This window comes from Dysidea avara, chromosome 3, assembly GCF_963678975.1.
Source record: "Dysidea avara chromosome 3, odDysAvar1.4, whole genome shotgun sequence".
In the NCBI taxonomy this organism is placed as follows: Eukaryota; Metazoa; Porifera; class Demospongiae; order Dictyoceratida; family Dysideidae; genus Dysidea; species Dysidea avara.
The window spans coordinates 9,581,556-9,596,200 of record NC_089274.1 but is presented as its reverse complement, the minus strand read 5'-3'; the positions used below and the strand labels follow the sequence as shown (position 1 = coordinate 9,596,200).

The following is a 14,645-nucleotide window of genomic DNA, read 5'->3' as shown; positions in this document are numbered from 1 at the left end:
CGCAATAACACTTCGAGCTAAGAAACCAGATAACCACGTGGCTGTGATGAGCGATTATGAATTTAATTGTTCACCTTTCACGTGCCAGTGGTACCTTATGCTTCGACATTGATGGCATCTCCAGTGTTTTCTTCAGCTACTCCGCCGGCTAGTTCGTCCAGCTACCACCTATCGCACGTCACCGAGTCTCACCCCGGAGTACAGGGCGGTAGTCTGACCAGTAGCATGATCAACAGCCCTCGTTTGGGAAACTTGTGGCGTGCACTGAGGTCTGTTCGCATCACTACACTGTTCTACTCAAGCTTGGTGGCCGTACTAGGCTCGTTGAGTTTTGGCTATGGCATGGGATTCTCTTCACCGGCTCTAGCTGACCTGGAAGATAACAAAGGAAAGCACACATCCTTCGACAAGACAATTTACAGTGATACATTTAATGTAAGTGGCGTGTAAAGTTACAAGTCAATTGACTGCGTTGTCAGCTGTTTTATTTTTGCGGGTCATAACATTAATTCCAACGCGAAAATAAAGGTAACATTGCTTATTTATATATATTACAGGCACTTACAGCAGTAGGTGGCCTCATTGGTGCTCCCTTAGCTGGATGGTTGGTAGATCGTAATGGACGACAGTTTACAATGGTGTTGTGTAGTCTTCCCTTCTCCATTGGCTGGTTACTAATACTGATCACTCATGACATTACTGGACCATTGTTCAGACCACTTCTCTTTATTGGTCGATTTGTTGTTGGAATAGGAATTGGTGGAACTTCACTGGTTGTCCCTGTAAGTAACAGATGTGTGTACTGATATGTAATAAATTAACCAGTATTTTATAGTATTTATTCCAATCAACTGATTTACACTTTGTGTGTAAATATCTCTGCTCATCAACAACTTACTCAGCAAAAACCTGACTTGTTCGCACAATTAAATTTTTTTATTTTATTCACTCAGCAATATCTGCAGTGTCTAAGGAATGGACCACCAAAGTTTCAGCCTTCTGTGGTGTGTAGTTTTGGAATAATAGTGCTAGACAGTAGGAAAAGCAAGGTAATCGATTTGTATAGCAACTATACTGAAAATAAACTATAGGTGCTTACATATGCAGCCATAACTTCTGTTTGGAGTAGTCTACAATGTTGTAATTTGGCTTACAACGTTCACCATGGATTAGCATATCAGCCAAGGTATAGTATTAGCCCTGTAGATATTTGTGCACATGGATTTGAAGGCAGTTTGGTAGAAGAAATTATGACGATCTTGTTTACGTTTACTGCATCGTAAACAAATGCATATGACACCCATACCGTTGGAGCTAGAGAAATGAAACAAAGATTTTCGAACTCTCCACGAACAGGCGAATATGATGGTATATAGTTTTAATTGATTTGAGTCTTCCTTCTTCGAGTACTGGCCCGATAAAAACTTGCATAGTTTTTTTTTGTAGCATGCGTAATTTTATGAATTATTTTAAAATTTTGATTTTCTCAATACGCATGCTTGTGCGAACAAGTCGGGTTTTTGCTGAGACAGTCACATTTGTTGTAAACAATGTCAAAAGATCTTTTGCCTGAGAATGATTTGCAGCTCTGGTGGCCTTGACAAGGCACTGGAGTGGCTGGAAACAAAACCTATGAGCTTGCTCTTGTATTCCAGATACTCAATTGTACTTATGTGGTGGCCACCTTGAAATCATTTATAAATGTTCATTATGTCCAAAAGGTCAGTTTTACAAAAAATGGTCACACACTGTAGGTAGTGTCTCGTAAACTTGATGGATATTCAGCCATCATGTCTGGCTATTTTCCCAGGGTGGATGGGAGGCAAGCAATGTGACAATTTATCACTAAGCAGGCAAAAGATTTTCTATTTAAAAAAAAAATTATTGACCTTGTCACCTTTCCTCCCTGTATCTTGGGTCGAGAGTTTACTTTGATGTGTGTGTGTGTGTGGAGGTTTCTTATACCTGCTAGCAAGTGTCTTATTGTACGACACCTAGTTCAATAGGACTGTTGATGGGATAGGACTGTTGATGGGACATGACTAAAACATGGAATTATATGTTTTTGTCAAGTTCAACTGCTCAGTAGTGCAATTATCCCCTTGTAGACAATTAGTATTTAATGCATTGGTTAAACTATTGTGGTAGCTACCTGTAGCTAGCACTTTAAAAAATGAAACCTATTAATTTCTTTGTGGCTTTTGCTATAATACTCATCACTTTGTAGACTATCATGGTTTTTGCATTTACTGTAACTTAGGAAATAGCTCACTGTTTATAATGGGAACTACTTGTATGGCCATTGTCTAAAATACTTAGACACTCATAATAAATAATTTAAAAACCATCGAATGTTTCAGTAATTGGACATTACACACTACTCCAATCCTTAGTACTTTTCATTGGGGTGCTACATTGTTCCTACTGTAGTTTTAAAATTCCTAATACTTATAGTGTAGCATACGTATAGTGTAGTTGAACAATGGAGAATTCACATTGAAGGTATTGTGGCTATGTACATTGAACAAAGGCAGACCTAAGTTAAGGGTCTCACTTTTGTAATTTAGCACTATACTGTGTATTGTAATTATATACCACTTTCATACCTCAGATCAAAGGAGCCGCCCAGGCTACATTTCGTATGTAGCCCAGCTATCTGGGCCAGTTATCTGGGCTACATACGCTGGGGTGGCTGGGCTACAACTGGGCAGTGATTATATAGACGTTGAGGCTGAAATCGATTATGGGGATTGATTAATACTCACGTGATTAGGATGCATGACTTGGATTTCGCCTTGAAAACCACTCAGACTGTGAGCATTTTGTTATCCTACAAGTTGAAAAACGTTGGGCTAAGGTGAGAACTAGTGCTATAGCTTATTCACCAATCGTTTCCATACGTTTTCAAATATGGACACGCTCCCATCACGAAGCTACCACTGTGCATGGAGTAACCACTCTACAAGCAAGCTTACCTATTTAGGCTTTTACCATAAACAATTCAATAGCACTGATTAAAACATTAAACTCTCGTATAACCGTGATATCTCTAGGATATGTCCATTCATCGTAACCGAACATAACCAGAACATACTAGCTGCTGACCCACAATTGAAAATTTTAGGTATGCATATATAATACATCCAGTGGCTGCACTCGTATTGGCTTGGGTGATTGATCACCCTGTACAGGCTATCAGCCTGATAAGTGTTAGATATTAGCTGTAACACGTGGCATTCAGGCTTTGCCTGATATGTATACCCTCTGCCCTCGGGCCGCAGGCAAAGCCCTCATGCCCATGTTACAACTATTACATGTAACACTTTCACAGCTCAGATCAAAGGAGCCGCCCAGGTTACATTTTGTATGTAGCCCATCTAGCCGGGCTACATATGAAATGTAGACCGGGCTACAACTGGGCAGTGATTATATAGACGTTGAAGCCGAAATCGATCGATTATTACTTATGTGATTAGGATTAACAACTTGGATTTCGCCATGAAAACCACTCAGACGGAGAGCGTTTTGTTATCCTCGCCAGCCGATGAGTTGAAAAACGTTTGGCTAAGGTGAGAACTAGTGCTATAGCTTATTCGATATTCACTGATTGTTTCCGCATGTTTTCAAATGTGGACACGTATTAAATTTGCGTAACTGAAATTCTCCATTATATCTCTAGGATATGCCTGTTCATCATAACCGAACATATTAGCTGCTGACCCATGACCCATAATGGAAAATTTTAGGTATGCATATATAATACATCCAGTGGCTGCACTCGTATTGGCTTGGGTGATTGATCACCCTGTACAGGCTATCAGCCTGATAAGTGTTACATATTAGCTCTAACATGGGGCATTCAGGCTTTGCCTGATATGTATGTCTGACTGCCCGAGGGCAGAGGGCATACATATCAGGCACAGCCCGAATGCCCCGTATTACAACTATTACATACATTAACATTAAAACCTTGTTGGATGATTGTTAATTATGTGACTTGATCTGCAAGAATACCACATGTTAGCACGATCCTAATTTTACAGTGTAATGCAATATATGCAGTGGGTCAAGTATTTATAAAATAAAATAAAAATTTATTAGCGCTTGTTTCACGGAGAAGGAAAGTGAACCTCGGTGGTATCATGATCCCAAAGCAAGAGAAGCTCAAAACTCTTTTTGTGTTCAGCACTCACAAGGAGATGGAAGATATGAACGTTAGTCTGCCTCGTGTTGGACGAGCGGTTCGACACTACTAATATAACTCATAAACTCATGCTTTTCCTATGAACTCAAATTCACGGGTTATTCATATTTATGACCCTATGAATACTTTCTGTTTCATAGGCTATGAATTTTATGCACCACATGAATTACACATGAACCATCACATGAAAATGCCATGACTTTAATATGAATTATTATCCCATGAAACCCATATGAATTGACCATGAAACTACTACCACACAATGGATGAATGTGTCATGAATACTCCATGAAGTGTACTATGAAATTTACATGAATGTCTCATGAATTTATTGATGAAATTTACATGAATTAATTAATAAACTTTACATGAATTTATTAATGAAATTTACATGAACACCCTCTATGAGATACCATAAAAAGAGTTCTGGATCTGACATCATCAAATAATGTCTATGCCGGACAGAAAATACTATGTTATTAAGAATCACAAAGCAGCAACTCCAAAACGCCTACAAATTGAAGTTCAATGTAATTACAACTTATCATGAATTACAACAGTTGATATACCCATGTCCTGTACTACGATAATGGACCACAAATCTGCCAATATATTATGTATTGCTATTATGCACGTAGCTAAACTTTTATTTGAAAGTTCTGGAATCACAGAGTAGCTAACAGCATATAATTACTTGTGCACATACTAAACAGTTTCTAAGTTACATATACGTAAACAAAATGATACGTAAATTCAAGACTTAAAACATTAAATGCAGACGTACTGGTATTTGTAGTAAGATGCAAAATAAAACCAGCTGTTCCATTTGCTAATACATATTAAGTGTGCATGGGCGAAAAAGCAAAAAAATAAAACAACTGAATACTTGTCCTGAAGTTCCTATAGCACCCACAAAAATAATTATTTGAGGGGCAGATACCTGTAACCAGAGTAATGGATGCAGCTAAGATGTACTTAGTCTACCATTTATCCAAAATTAAATAGAGAAGAAGAGTACTACAGTATTAGCAATACGCATTAAAGACTAAATAAAGTCCAACTATGCTCCCAAAACGCTATTCAACAATTCATGACAGCGAACATTAGCTAGTTCCTCTAATTTAAAGATTATCACAAACAAAATTTCTTGGAGGCACACAGGCAACTAAGTGAACATGTGTAGGTGACTAAGTTAACATGTCAGGTGAATAAGTGTTTTCGTAAACTATACAGGTTAATTTTAAAAAAGATGTATGTAAATGCTGCAGTGCCACTGTAAAATAGATTTGAATTTGTATCTTGTCATACCCTATGTTACTTTTTGCAAATTGGAAGCATCAAACACAGAATGGAATGATTTGTATTGATTCACCAAACACTTGACACTACTTACAAGACACCATGTGTAATTAAAAAAGTCTTTGATTCAGGTGTTGAAGTATGGCAACACCAATATGTGAACATGTCTCTCCCTTGGTCTCACCAATGTTGCTGCAATATCAACATGTAATAAAGCAATGTAGCACTTTCGAAGTGTTCTATGTAGCTCATTTGTTCTGGTCTGTAGTGGTAACCCTTGAAAGTTTGTAACCTAGTGCATCTTAATAATATTTAAACAAAATTCCTTGTAATTATTCAGGGTGCTAACTTAAGTAGACAACAGTTGCATCCCTAACAGTTAAGCAGCTGAAAACACTGATATAATGTAGCTATGCATGTTCAGTACCATAATATTCAGAAATGGGCAAACACCTACTATAACTTCATGTACAACTTACTAGGCAGGTGAAAGTTGCAATATGAATTCCTAGCCTTCACTTCAATTTAAGCTTCACCTTTCGTGAGGCTCCCATCTTTACAATCTCCTTCCTTGTTTGCTAGTAGAACACTAATTGATAAACAAACGTGGCTTGTTCCACACGCTAGTTCGTGTAACCATAGATAATACACCCTAACAGGGACTAGTGACGCGCTTAACAACCGTTTGACAATCCTCGTTACGGTCACGTGAAAGTATTACGTAGTACGCTAAAGTAAACATGATGTAACGATAGTAACCGTATTAAGAGCTCGAGTACTATGAACGTAGAAGAGACATTGTGAGTACTGTAGAGAGAGCTAGCCAGTCTCGAGCCAGTCAGGTGTGCAGTTCACTTGAGAAGGGTGAACTAGCTGTGGAGATGGCTAGGACTGGCAGAATTGAGGAATACATTCTGGAGTTGCTTTACGTCTTAAAGCAGTCTTTCTCCGAAGCCCTAATATGCTACATGTAAGTAAGCCAATAACACCAGCACAACTTAGAGAAATGATATGGATGGAATCTGCAGACGTAGCTACGGGCCAACAAATTGCCAAAATATTGGAAGGAATAGTGCGAGGCATTAAGCTGTCCTCACATCATGACAGAACCGTTAGTGATGCAACTAATGAACCAGCAAATTTTTGAAGAAATAGTGACATCTATGTTCAAGACACACGTGGAACAACCAGCTGGAACACTAACCGAGTTAACAGTAGGCAAAGAGAATGTATTGAGGTATGTATGCTTGTGGATATGTGGCAAAGAAACTGTACCAAAAATTTTGAAGCAGCATGGGGAGAACGCAACATTTGTGGAATGCTTGAATAGAATGAAACCAAACAACGAAGACTCTATGCATCCAGTGACATCTTTTATGGATTATTCACAGAGGTGGACTATATGAAGTAAATGATGTCTTTTTTGCTATTTAAAGAAATTGAAAAAGCTATGCAAGTGAGATTAAGAACTCATCTTGAACAGGGAGTAAATGCCACTGTACAGTCATCCGGGATAGAAATACTGGGAGTTGTAAAGAGTAATGTTAATGTTTTGTTTTACTGGGATGTTGTAAACAATAGCATACAAAATGATGAGTAGAAGGCCGAGTTGTTAACTGCGATTATAAGCATGTGGCTAACTATCCGTGGATATAGTATAACCACAATGGATGGAACAGTACAAACACTTGTTGTGTGTCAATAGTAACAAAAAGAAAGGACTCCGTAAAGAATTAAAGAAATTATGAAGGATTTTGTAATATACTTTGTGATATGATATGTAATACAGTATGATTATTATAGCAGTAATAATAATAATATTGCTTCTATGGTTTACCACGCTTTCTTCGTGGTAGCGGTGTTTCATCGATTTCAGCTGCATCTTGAAGTAATGGTCTCTTTCTGTAGTTTCCATGTGCAGGGTCTGTTGCCACAGTTGCCTGAATTCGTATTGACACTAGTATTCTGTAAAAAACTGATGGCTTGTTGGATTGTCATTGTATCCTCCCTGTTTACCAAAGAATACCTCTAAGAGATCCGGGCAAAACTCCATCTTTGCATTAAAGCCTGTTGTTTCTTTTCCCAGTTCTTGTGTTGTCTTCCAATCAAGGTCTTCCTTGATCCCATCAGTACAGATGCAAATAGTTATGCCTGTAATTATTGTACCTGCATGTACAGTAGCCATGCATATTATTAGCACTATATAGTCACCAGGAACATGCCCTATGGCCACCTTTACCAAGTAACCTTAAAAACAACTTTATGAGTACAATGTTAATTGATCATTGTGTTAATTACACTCATTAAACGAAGTTATTCACATGTTCACAAGCATGTTTGATAAATTACTATTATGGGGGAGTGAAAACTACGAAACCCATTTTCATTTCACTCAAAATACTTTACCAAAACAAGAAAAATTAAAGTGACAATTACACTTCTTGGAGTTATATGCTTGCCACTGAAACAATTCTCTTTTTAATATCACTTGTTGCTTAGAAAAAACTACAAAAGTGCTTGTGGGCGGACCCCGTGCATTATGTCATAATTTACGTGATTCGTACAGCCTCCATGTGAGCATAAGTAAGAATACTTACATGAGAATCTTTTAAGGGTAATTAGAATACGATATTACGAATGGCTTATGAAGTAGCAGCCGCGATGAACACTGTCCTTGCTATAGTAGCGGACAGTTAGCAACCAAAAGGGTACTTAAATTTGTGGGCGGGTCGCATACAACTGTAACGAGGATTTGCCATGATATCAGTACGCATTGCTAAGTTTGTCACTAATCCCTGTTAGAGTATATTATCTATGGTGTAACAAAACATCGTGCGATAATTAACATTTCAGGTGAGCCTTCAGACGAACAGCCAGCAATTCCAGACAAAACAAAACCAGTCCCAAGAGTCAAATAGATTCCTTATTGTAAAATACACGTTGTAAACTACTTTAATTACTCAACTAAAACTACTAGTACTTTCACCTCAACTTTCACTGTTGCTATGACTGACTGGTTACTAAGCAATACCGCGTGGTGCACATTAATTAGAGTTACTAACAATTCATGGTGTTTTCATAGACTGTATTCCAGACAAGACAAGTTATATTCATGGTTATTTCATAGGTTGTACAGGATTTCATGGCATGGTAAATCATCAATGTGATGTAAATTATCCACTTGTATAGTTCATGTGCATTTCATAGAGTGCCAAGAAGTGATAAAATTGTTTTCATAGGGTTTCCATGACCATGTAAAAATATTTTCATAGGTAGCAAAGAAATTCATGCACTTTTCATAAGGAATGCGGGATCACTGATGTCTCCCATGTGTGTAAATCCATAGGCATTTCATAGAGTGTTGTGATAAATTCATGGGGATTTCCCAACACTATGAATATACCGTGAACGCTTTTCAGGGTAAATTCATGTGTAATTCATAAAATTCATAGGTTATTCATGGTGATTTCATGGCTAAAAAAGTTACTAGTGAATACACTATCTTTTTAAAACTAAGCATGTGCCCACATGTACAGTTACTGCAGTTGTTTTTATAAAAGTGTGTACCTACCTATCTTGTATGTACCCATTTGAGCAAAACCTTTTAGTGATAAAAGCAGTTAGCCAATGAAAATTAAACACTACCATGTTAAACTTCAGAATAAGTTAACTTTGCACTAAGGCAGTTTCTTTTCACTGGTTTGAAATACAGGTGTAACGACTCTCTATAAACTTCGTGAACCACCTTCCCATTGAGCTCTTTAACTACGGAGAAATAACTATGGAGAAACACTGTAGCAGGCCTCTTAGGCTGCTAGGAATAGCATATCTCTTTGACTTGAAGGGGGCGTGTCTTCTACACATGTCAAAGGGTAGCCTTGAAGGTTTGTAGAAAGACTTTGCAGCAAAATAAACCATGAGATACAAACTATAATACAGTTGAGAAGATACTTCTATGCATATTGTGCTGTTTAAAGTGGTTTGTTTGAAAGAGCTTCCTTAGCAATACATAGCAACGTAATTGGTGAATTTATGAAATAATTCACCAATTACAAAATTACAATAACTTGATTACTTTGACCATTATTATTATGTACTCTTTGCTTTGACAAGTCTTTATGCATAACTGCTACGGAAATTAGTAATGATGTTGATTAATTCCAGCTATATAACTAGCTGCATGGTGCCTGGTTTTTAAAAGTAGCACAACATCAACTTGTTTTCTCATGTTTTATTTGTCCTGGTCATAGAAAGGGCCTGGAAGACAAAACTTACTCAGCAATGGATTCACCTGTTCATGGAGAACCTGATGGTGTGAGTTGCATCTTGGTAGAGGACTGCATTTGTAAATTGACAGTTTAATTAAGTGCTTGTGGTTTGTTTTCCGTATTGTTGCCACTTTGTAGCACTGTATCTTCAAAAGTTTATGGTTGAAACTTTGGTTGGCCAGATATCTAGACAAATAAAATGGAATTCAAAATAAATGGGTGGAATCCGGTCATGATTAATAGGAATCTATGATAATGACAATATATTGATACAGTAAATGAATATCACAATACTGCACCTAGACTATATTGACATATCGAAATACTCTAATAGGACAGTAAGTGAGTGCTCTATTAGAGTATATTGGCACATAAATCTCTACATGCTCTTACCTGTGTGAGACTGGTTTCTTGTCAATATATTTTTAGTGAGAAGGTTCAAACCTCTATTATTCCTAATATACAGCACTGTCGTACTGTATGATAATTTTTTAATTGCATGTATTAGTAACAAATACAGTATAGTTTAGTTTATAAGTTTGATTAGTCTCTGGGTTTCAGAGAGTTGGTTACCTGTAGATGATTTGACTAACACTCTTCTGTAAATATTTTTTTCATCATTGTAAATATTGTGACGTTTTAACTAGGAACCATGCTGTATAGTGCTACCATGCTTAATGATATTTATAATCATTTGTATTTCATTTTGTTATAGTTGTACATTGCTGAAATCTCACCCAGTGACTTGCGTGGACTCTTTGGTGCTTTGAACCAGTTAGCAGTGACCATTGGAATACTATTAGTACAATCGCTAGGGATTGGACTACATTATGAGTGGTTGTGTGTGATTGGCCTAGCTATATTGTTGGTATATGTACCATTATCATCAATGACTTTAAGGGAGTCTCCAAGATGGCTGATCAGCTCTGGAAAAAATTCAGTTGCTGGAAAAGTACTAGCTTGGCTTAGGGGACCAGACTTTGATGTCAACCAAGAGCAAATGGAGATTGAGGCACAACTGGCTAGTGAGGAGAAATTGACATTGTTGGAACAATTACGCTCGTTTTCTACTCGTCCTGTGTTCCACCCTCTCATATTGGCCATGTTTTTGATGTTCTTTCAACAATTTTCTGGTATCAATGCTATTATTTTTAATGGAGAATCAATCTTTGAGGAAGCTGGAGTAAGCAATCCAGCAGTGATCACTGCTGTTTCTATAGGAGCTGTACAAGTTGTGGCTACCCTTGTTGGAGTAATTTTAACTGACATTGTTGGAAGAAAAATACTACTAACCATCGGTGGTATAACCATGTGTGTGAGCCTTGTCGTATTAAGTATCTATGACTTTTTGAATAATGAGCCTTATTGTCATCCTGATGCTAGCCCATCTGATCCTAAATGTAAAGACCATCTCCAGCCTCTTGCCATTACTGCTATGATGTTCTATATAGTGGGGTTCTCTATTGGTTGGGGTGCCCTACCTTGGTTGTTAGCATCTGAGTTGATACCTTTGAGAGTGAAAGGAGCTGGTGTTGGAATTGCTACTTGTTTTAACTGGATCTGTGCTACAATTGTTCTTTTATCATTTGGAAGTTACCAAGATGCTGTCGAGCCATGGGGAGCTTTCTTATCTTTTGCAGTAGTCTGTCTCTTATCAGTTATCTTTGTGCTAGTATTTGTTCCAGAGACTAAAGGAAAAACTTTAGAAGAGATCGAAGATCATTTTAATCGTGGTGGCAAGCAATACACACCGATTTAGTATTGTGTGGACGCAGTGTGTACATGTGTGATATTTCATATCTGCTAAGCTTTGTACAGTACATAGCTAACTAATACATTTTCAATGAATGTGTACATAATACATTTCAATAAAATAAATACACTACGTTTACAGGAGTGTTGTTATGGATGGAAGTTATTGTGTATGTTTCAAATGCAAATGTATCTGGAACACTTCATTAAGAAATCGTACCATCTCCCTTAAAATATAGATTTAGTTCTGGTCTGAGTGGCCAGCTGCAAGGTTTGGGATTGTATGCCAGAATTCATGTCTTAAGAATCCGGCCACTGTTAATGCATCTTAACACAGCATGATGAATTTTGACAGCCCATCAGATCGCTCCATACACTATAATTACCACAACCATACAGACTTCAACCAGTATTCACTATTGTACAAACTTTAACAAGATGATGGCTATCCAGAGGTGGCTCACACCCTACTGAAAGTATATAATGTAGTTTTAAAGTATATAAGAGGTGCTCTACATGTGTGACTAACCATCACTGATCAGAAGTGTTAAATTATAAATATTGCAGAAAAATGTTTCTGTTTATAAAAGTGATAAAGTTAACTTGCTATGCATAGTGTAGCACATTAGCCTATATGGAGAAGACGTTATTAATTTACATTTACTTAACCCTTAAATTTCACTGCATCATATATAGCTAAATTTTAGCACAATTCTTCCCTTGTTCTAAATACGATTCCACCATAGATTGCATGTACTACTGTACATTTATATACTTTTTGATGCACAGCAATCACTTCAAACTAAAACTTAGGAACAGACAATGTATGGTTGAAAAACATGTTGTGTGTCATGTGGACAGTACTAATTAACTCATGTACGTGATTGTCAAGAGTGTCAAGTCAACTTACTGTGGTGGTCAGCATTCTATATAGGACAAGACAGTGGCTATACACATGTATCAAGTCATCTGATTTTCTCATGTTTTAAATGTGTGTTCTGTTTATGCATTGGAAGTTCTTCAATTACAGTGAAACCTGTGCATTAAAGGACACCTTGGCACTTACCAAAGGTGTCCCGATTTTCCAGACATGCTAAGGGAAACTTTAAGACCATTACTAAGTGTCCTCTTGTGTAGATGTGTGACTGCTACATGCACAACAAACAAAGAATCCTCCAAATAAGCATCAATTGTAAGCAACAACCATTAGTTAAAATAGGTTACAACTGCTTCAAAGAGTTTTCAATTTATACTTTCATCAGGGAAAGGAAATTACTTATGGTCGAGAATTTCTGATTTGTACTGTGGTTATTGTAAAGCATCTCCTTTGGAGAGTTGTAATTTAAGGCAATAGTTATTAATTGATAAAAGTACACTATACCTACTGTGTATGCTTTAAAGTACAACATACATACTAGTAAGGGTGCAGCCCCTAGATGTTGCAGCCCTGAATGTTAACTTTATAATGGATGCTTAAAATAATTAATGCTTTAATTAGTTGCAAAAGAATTAATTTCAATCCAAGTATCAAGTTTTTATAGCTACAACTGATTTACCCACTAGAAATTTAATGAAAACAAGTTATTTTCAGAATAGCCTTCAAATAGAATTGTTGTTTTATGATTCACAGGACATAAAAGGAATATAATTTTAACTTTTAAGCAATTCGCTTGGCAGATAGCAGTGCACAAGTCAAGAAGAAATTTTAGCATACATGCTGGTCTTTGTTCCTTATAGTAAGGAAGAGCTTTAATGATGGATGTTCTATTAGAGTATTTGAGAGTGTTCTATTAGAGTATTCAGTTAGCCCTGAAATATAGTTTTGATGCCCTAGAAGAGAATAGCTCTTCCCTTCTTGTTCTGTCCATCTTTTCATTGCCATGTATGCTTAATGTAATTGCACCAGTAATGTAGCTTTCTAGCTAGCACATAGTATAATTTTGAAAGGGGCCAGGGGAGTGCTGAAGTACCTCATGCACCCCCTAAATCTGCCCTAAGCTTAATTCGTATAGTATAGTAATGCATGCTAGTATGAGCTATGATTTATTTATTATTGCTTTATGCCATCAGATGCAACATTACAGAATTAAAATAGCTATATGTACGAAAATAGTGTGGTGGTGTCGGTTGAGGTCAGATGGTCACATGTGCCAACTGCCCAAACTAATTATTTATAATACTAGTTAATTACTTAACTACTGTACATGTAGACAACATACAAAGACACTTACTTAGGTACATAAATGATTGAAATTTACAGGGCAGGAGAGTGTAGAGCACTTACAACAGGGACACAAGTAATGGAGAGTACAATTGTTGTTCACATCAAAAATGATTCCAAAATTAAGTTTTTAATTGCCTTTTGATTTGCTGGATAGGGAGAGAGGTATTAATCACTGGGAATAGAGTGAAGTTTAACCAGCAGTTCATTGTGTGGGACACAGTTAAATGCCTTACAAAAATCTAAATAAATTATGTCCATTTCATCAGTACTGGAGACAAGATCATGGAAGTATATTAACATCTGTTGAAGTGTAGATTTTGATTCTTGACAGCCAAATTGCATGGCAGTGTGGGATGTTGCTGAAAATGTGCTTAAACATTTGGTTGTAAATCAGTTGTTCCAGAACTTTATAAGTGATACACAATAGGGGATGATAGTTGCTTACTATATAAATTTTTGTCACCAGGCTTGAAGACAGGCATAATGGAATGAATTTTTCATTCAACTAGAATTTCGTGGTTGTGTACACTTAGAGAAAAACAAGTGGTACAGAGGTTGAGCTAAGGCCGGTGCAGAACACTGCAGGATTTTGGTCCGATGCCGTTGATACCTTCTGCTTTCTTTGGATGAAGTGAAATCAGTGATTCATAGACCTCAGCAATGGATAATTTTATTGCAGTGGTAGGGTTTGAATGAGTGGGAAGATCTTCAATGCTAGGTACGTAGAATAAATGCTACAAGTTAAGACGGAGTGAAAGTACTTGTTAAAAGGGTTGGCTTTGTCAAGGTCACATTCAGCTTTATTGGTACCAGAAAACATACAGAGAAGTAAATTATTAGATTTCAACATGATGAAATAGTTTAGGATCTCTAGAAGTAGCAAAATTTGAGATTCATA

The 14,645-nt window shown here is 37.0% G+C and overlaps 1 protein-coding gene and 1 long non-coding RNA gene across 3 annotated transcripts in view; one reads left to right on the top strand and one right to left on the bottom strand.

Moving 5' to 3' along the window:
• Positions 1 to 14,645, bottom strand: part of LOC136249275 (uncharacterized) — a 268,619-nt gene that overhangs the window by 30,907 nt on the left and 223,067 nt on the right. The gene's annotated exons all lie outside the window — the stretch shown is intronic.
• LOC136249272 (solute carrier family 2, facilitated glucose transporter member 8-like) lies at positions 44 to 11,761 on the top strand. The gene is made up of 3 exons (XM_066041231.1): positions 44 to 435; positions 558 to 782; positions 10,487 to 11,761. The coding sequence occupies exons 1-3, from the start codon at positions 112 to 114 to the stop codon at positions 11,528 to 11,530; spliced, it is 1,593 nt and encodes a 530-aa protein (XP_065897303.1). The 5' UTR covers positions 44 to 111; the 3' UTR covers positions 11,531 to 11,761.

What these genes read in the sequence shown, in the direction of transcription:
- LOC136249272 (XM_066041231.1), top strand. Translation starts at nt 112, where the DNA reads ATGGCATCTCCAGTGTTTTCTTCAGCTACTCCGCCGGCTAGTTCGTCC. An exon ending in TTTACAGTGATACATTTAAT is followed by an intron (nt 436 to 557) that starts GTAAGTGGCGTG and finishes TATATATTACAG; the next exon opens with GCACTTACAGCAGTAGGTGG. An exon ending in GAACTTCACTGGTTGTCCCT is followed by an intron (nt 783 to 10,486) that starts GTAAGTAACAGA and finishes ATTTTGTTATAG; the next exon opens with TTGTACATTGCTGAAATCTC.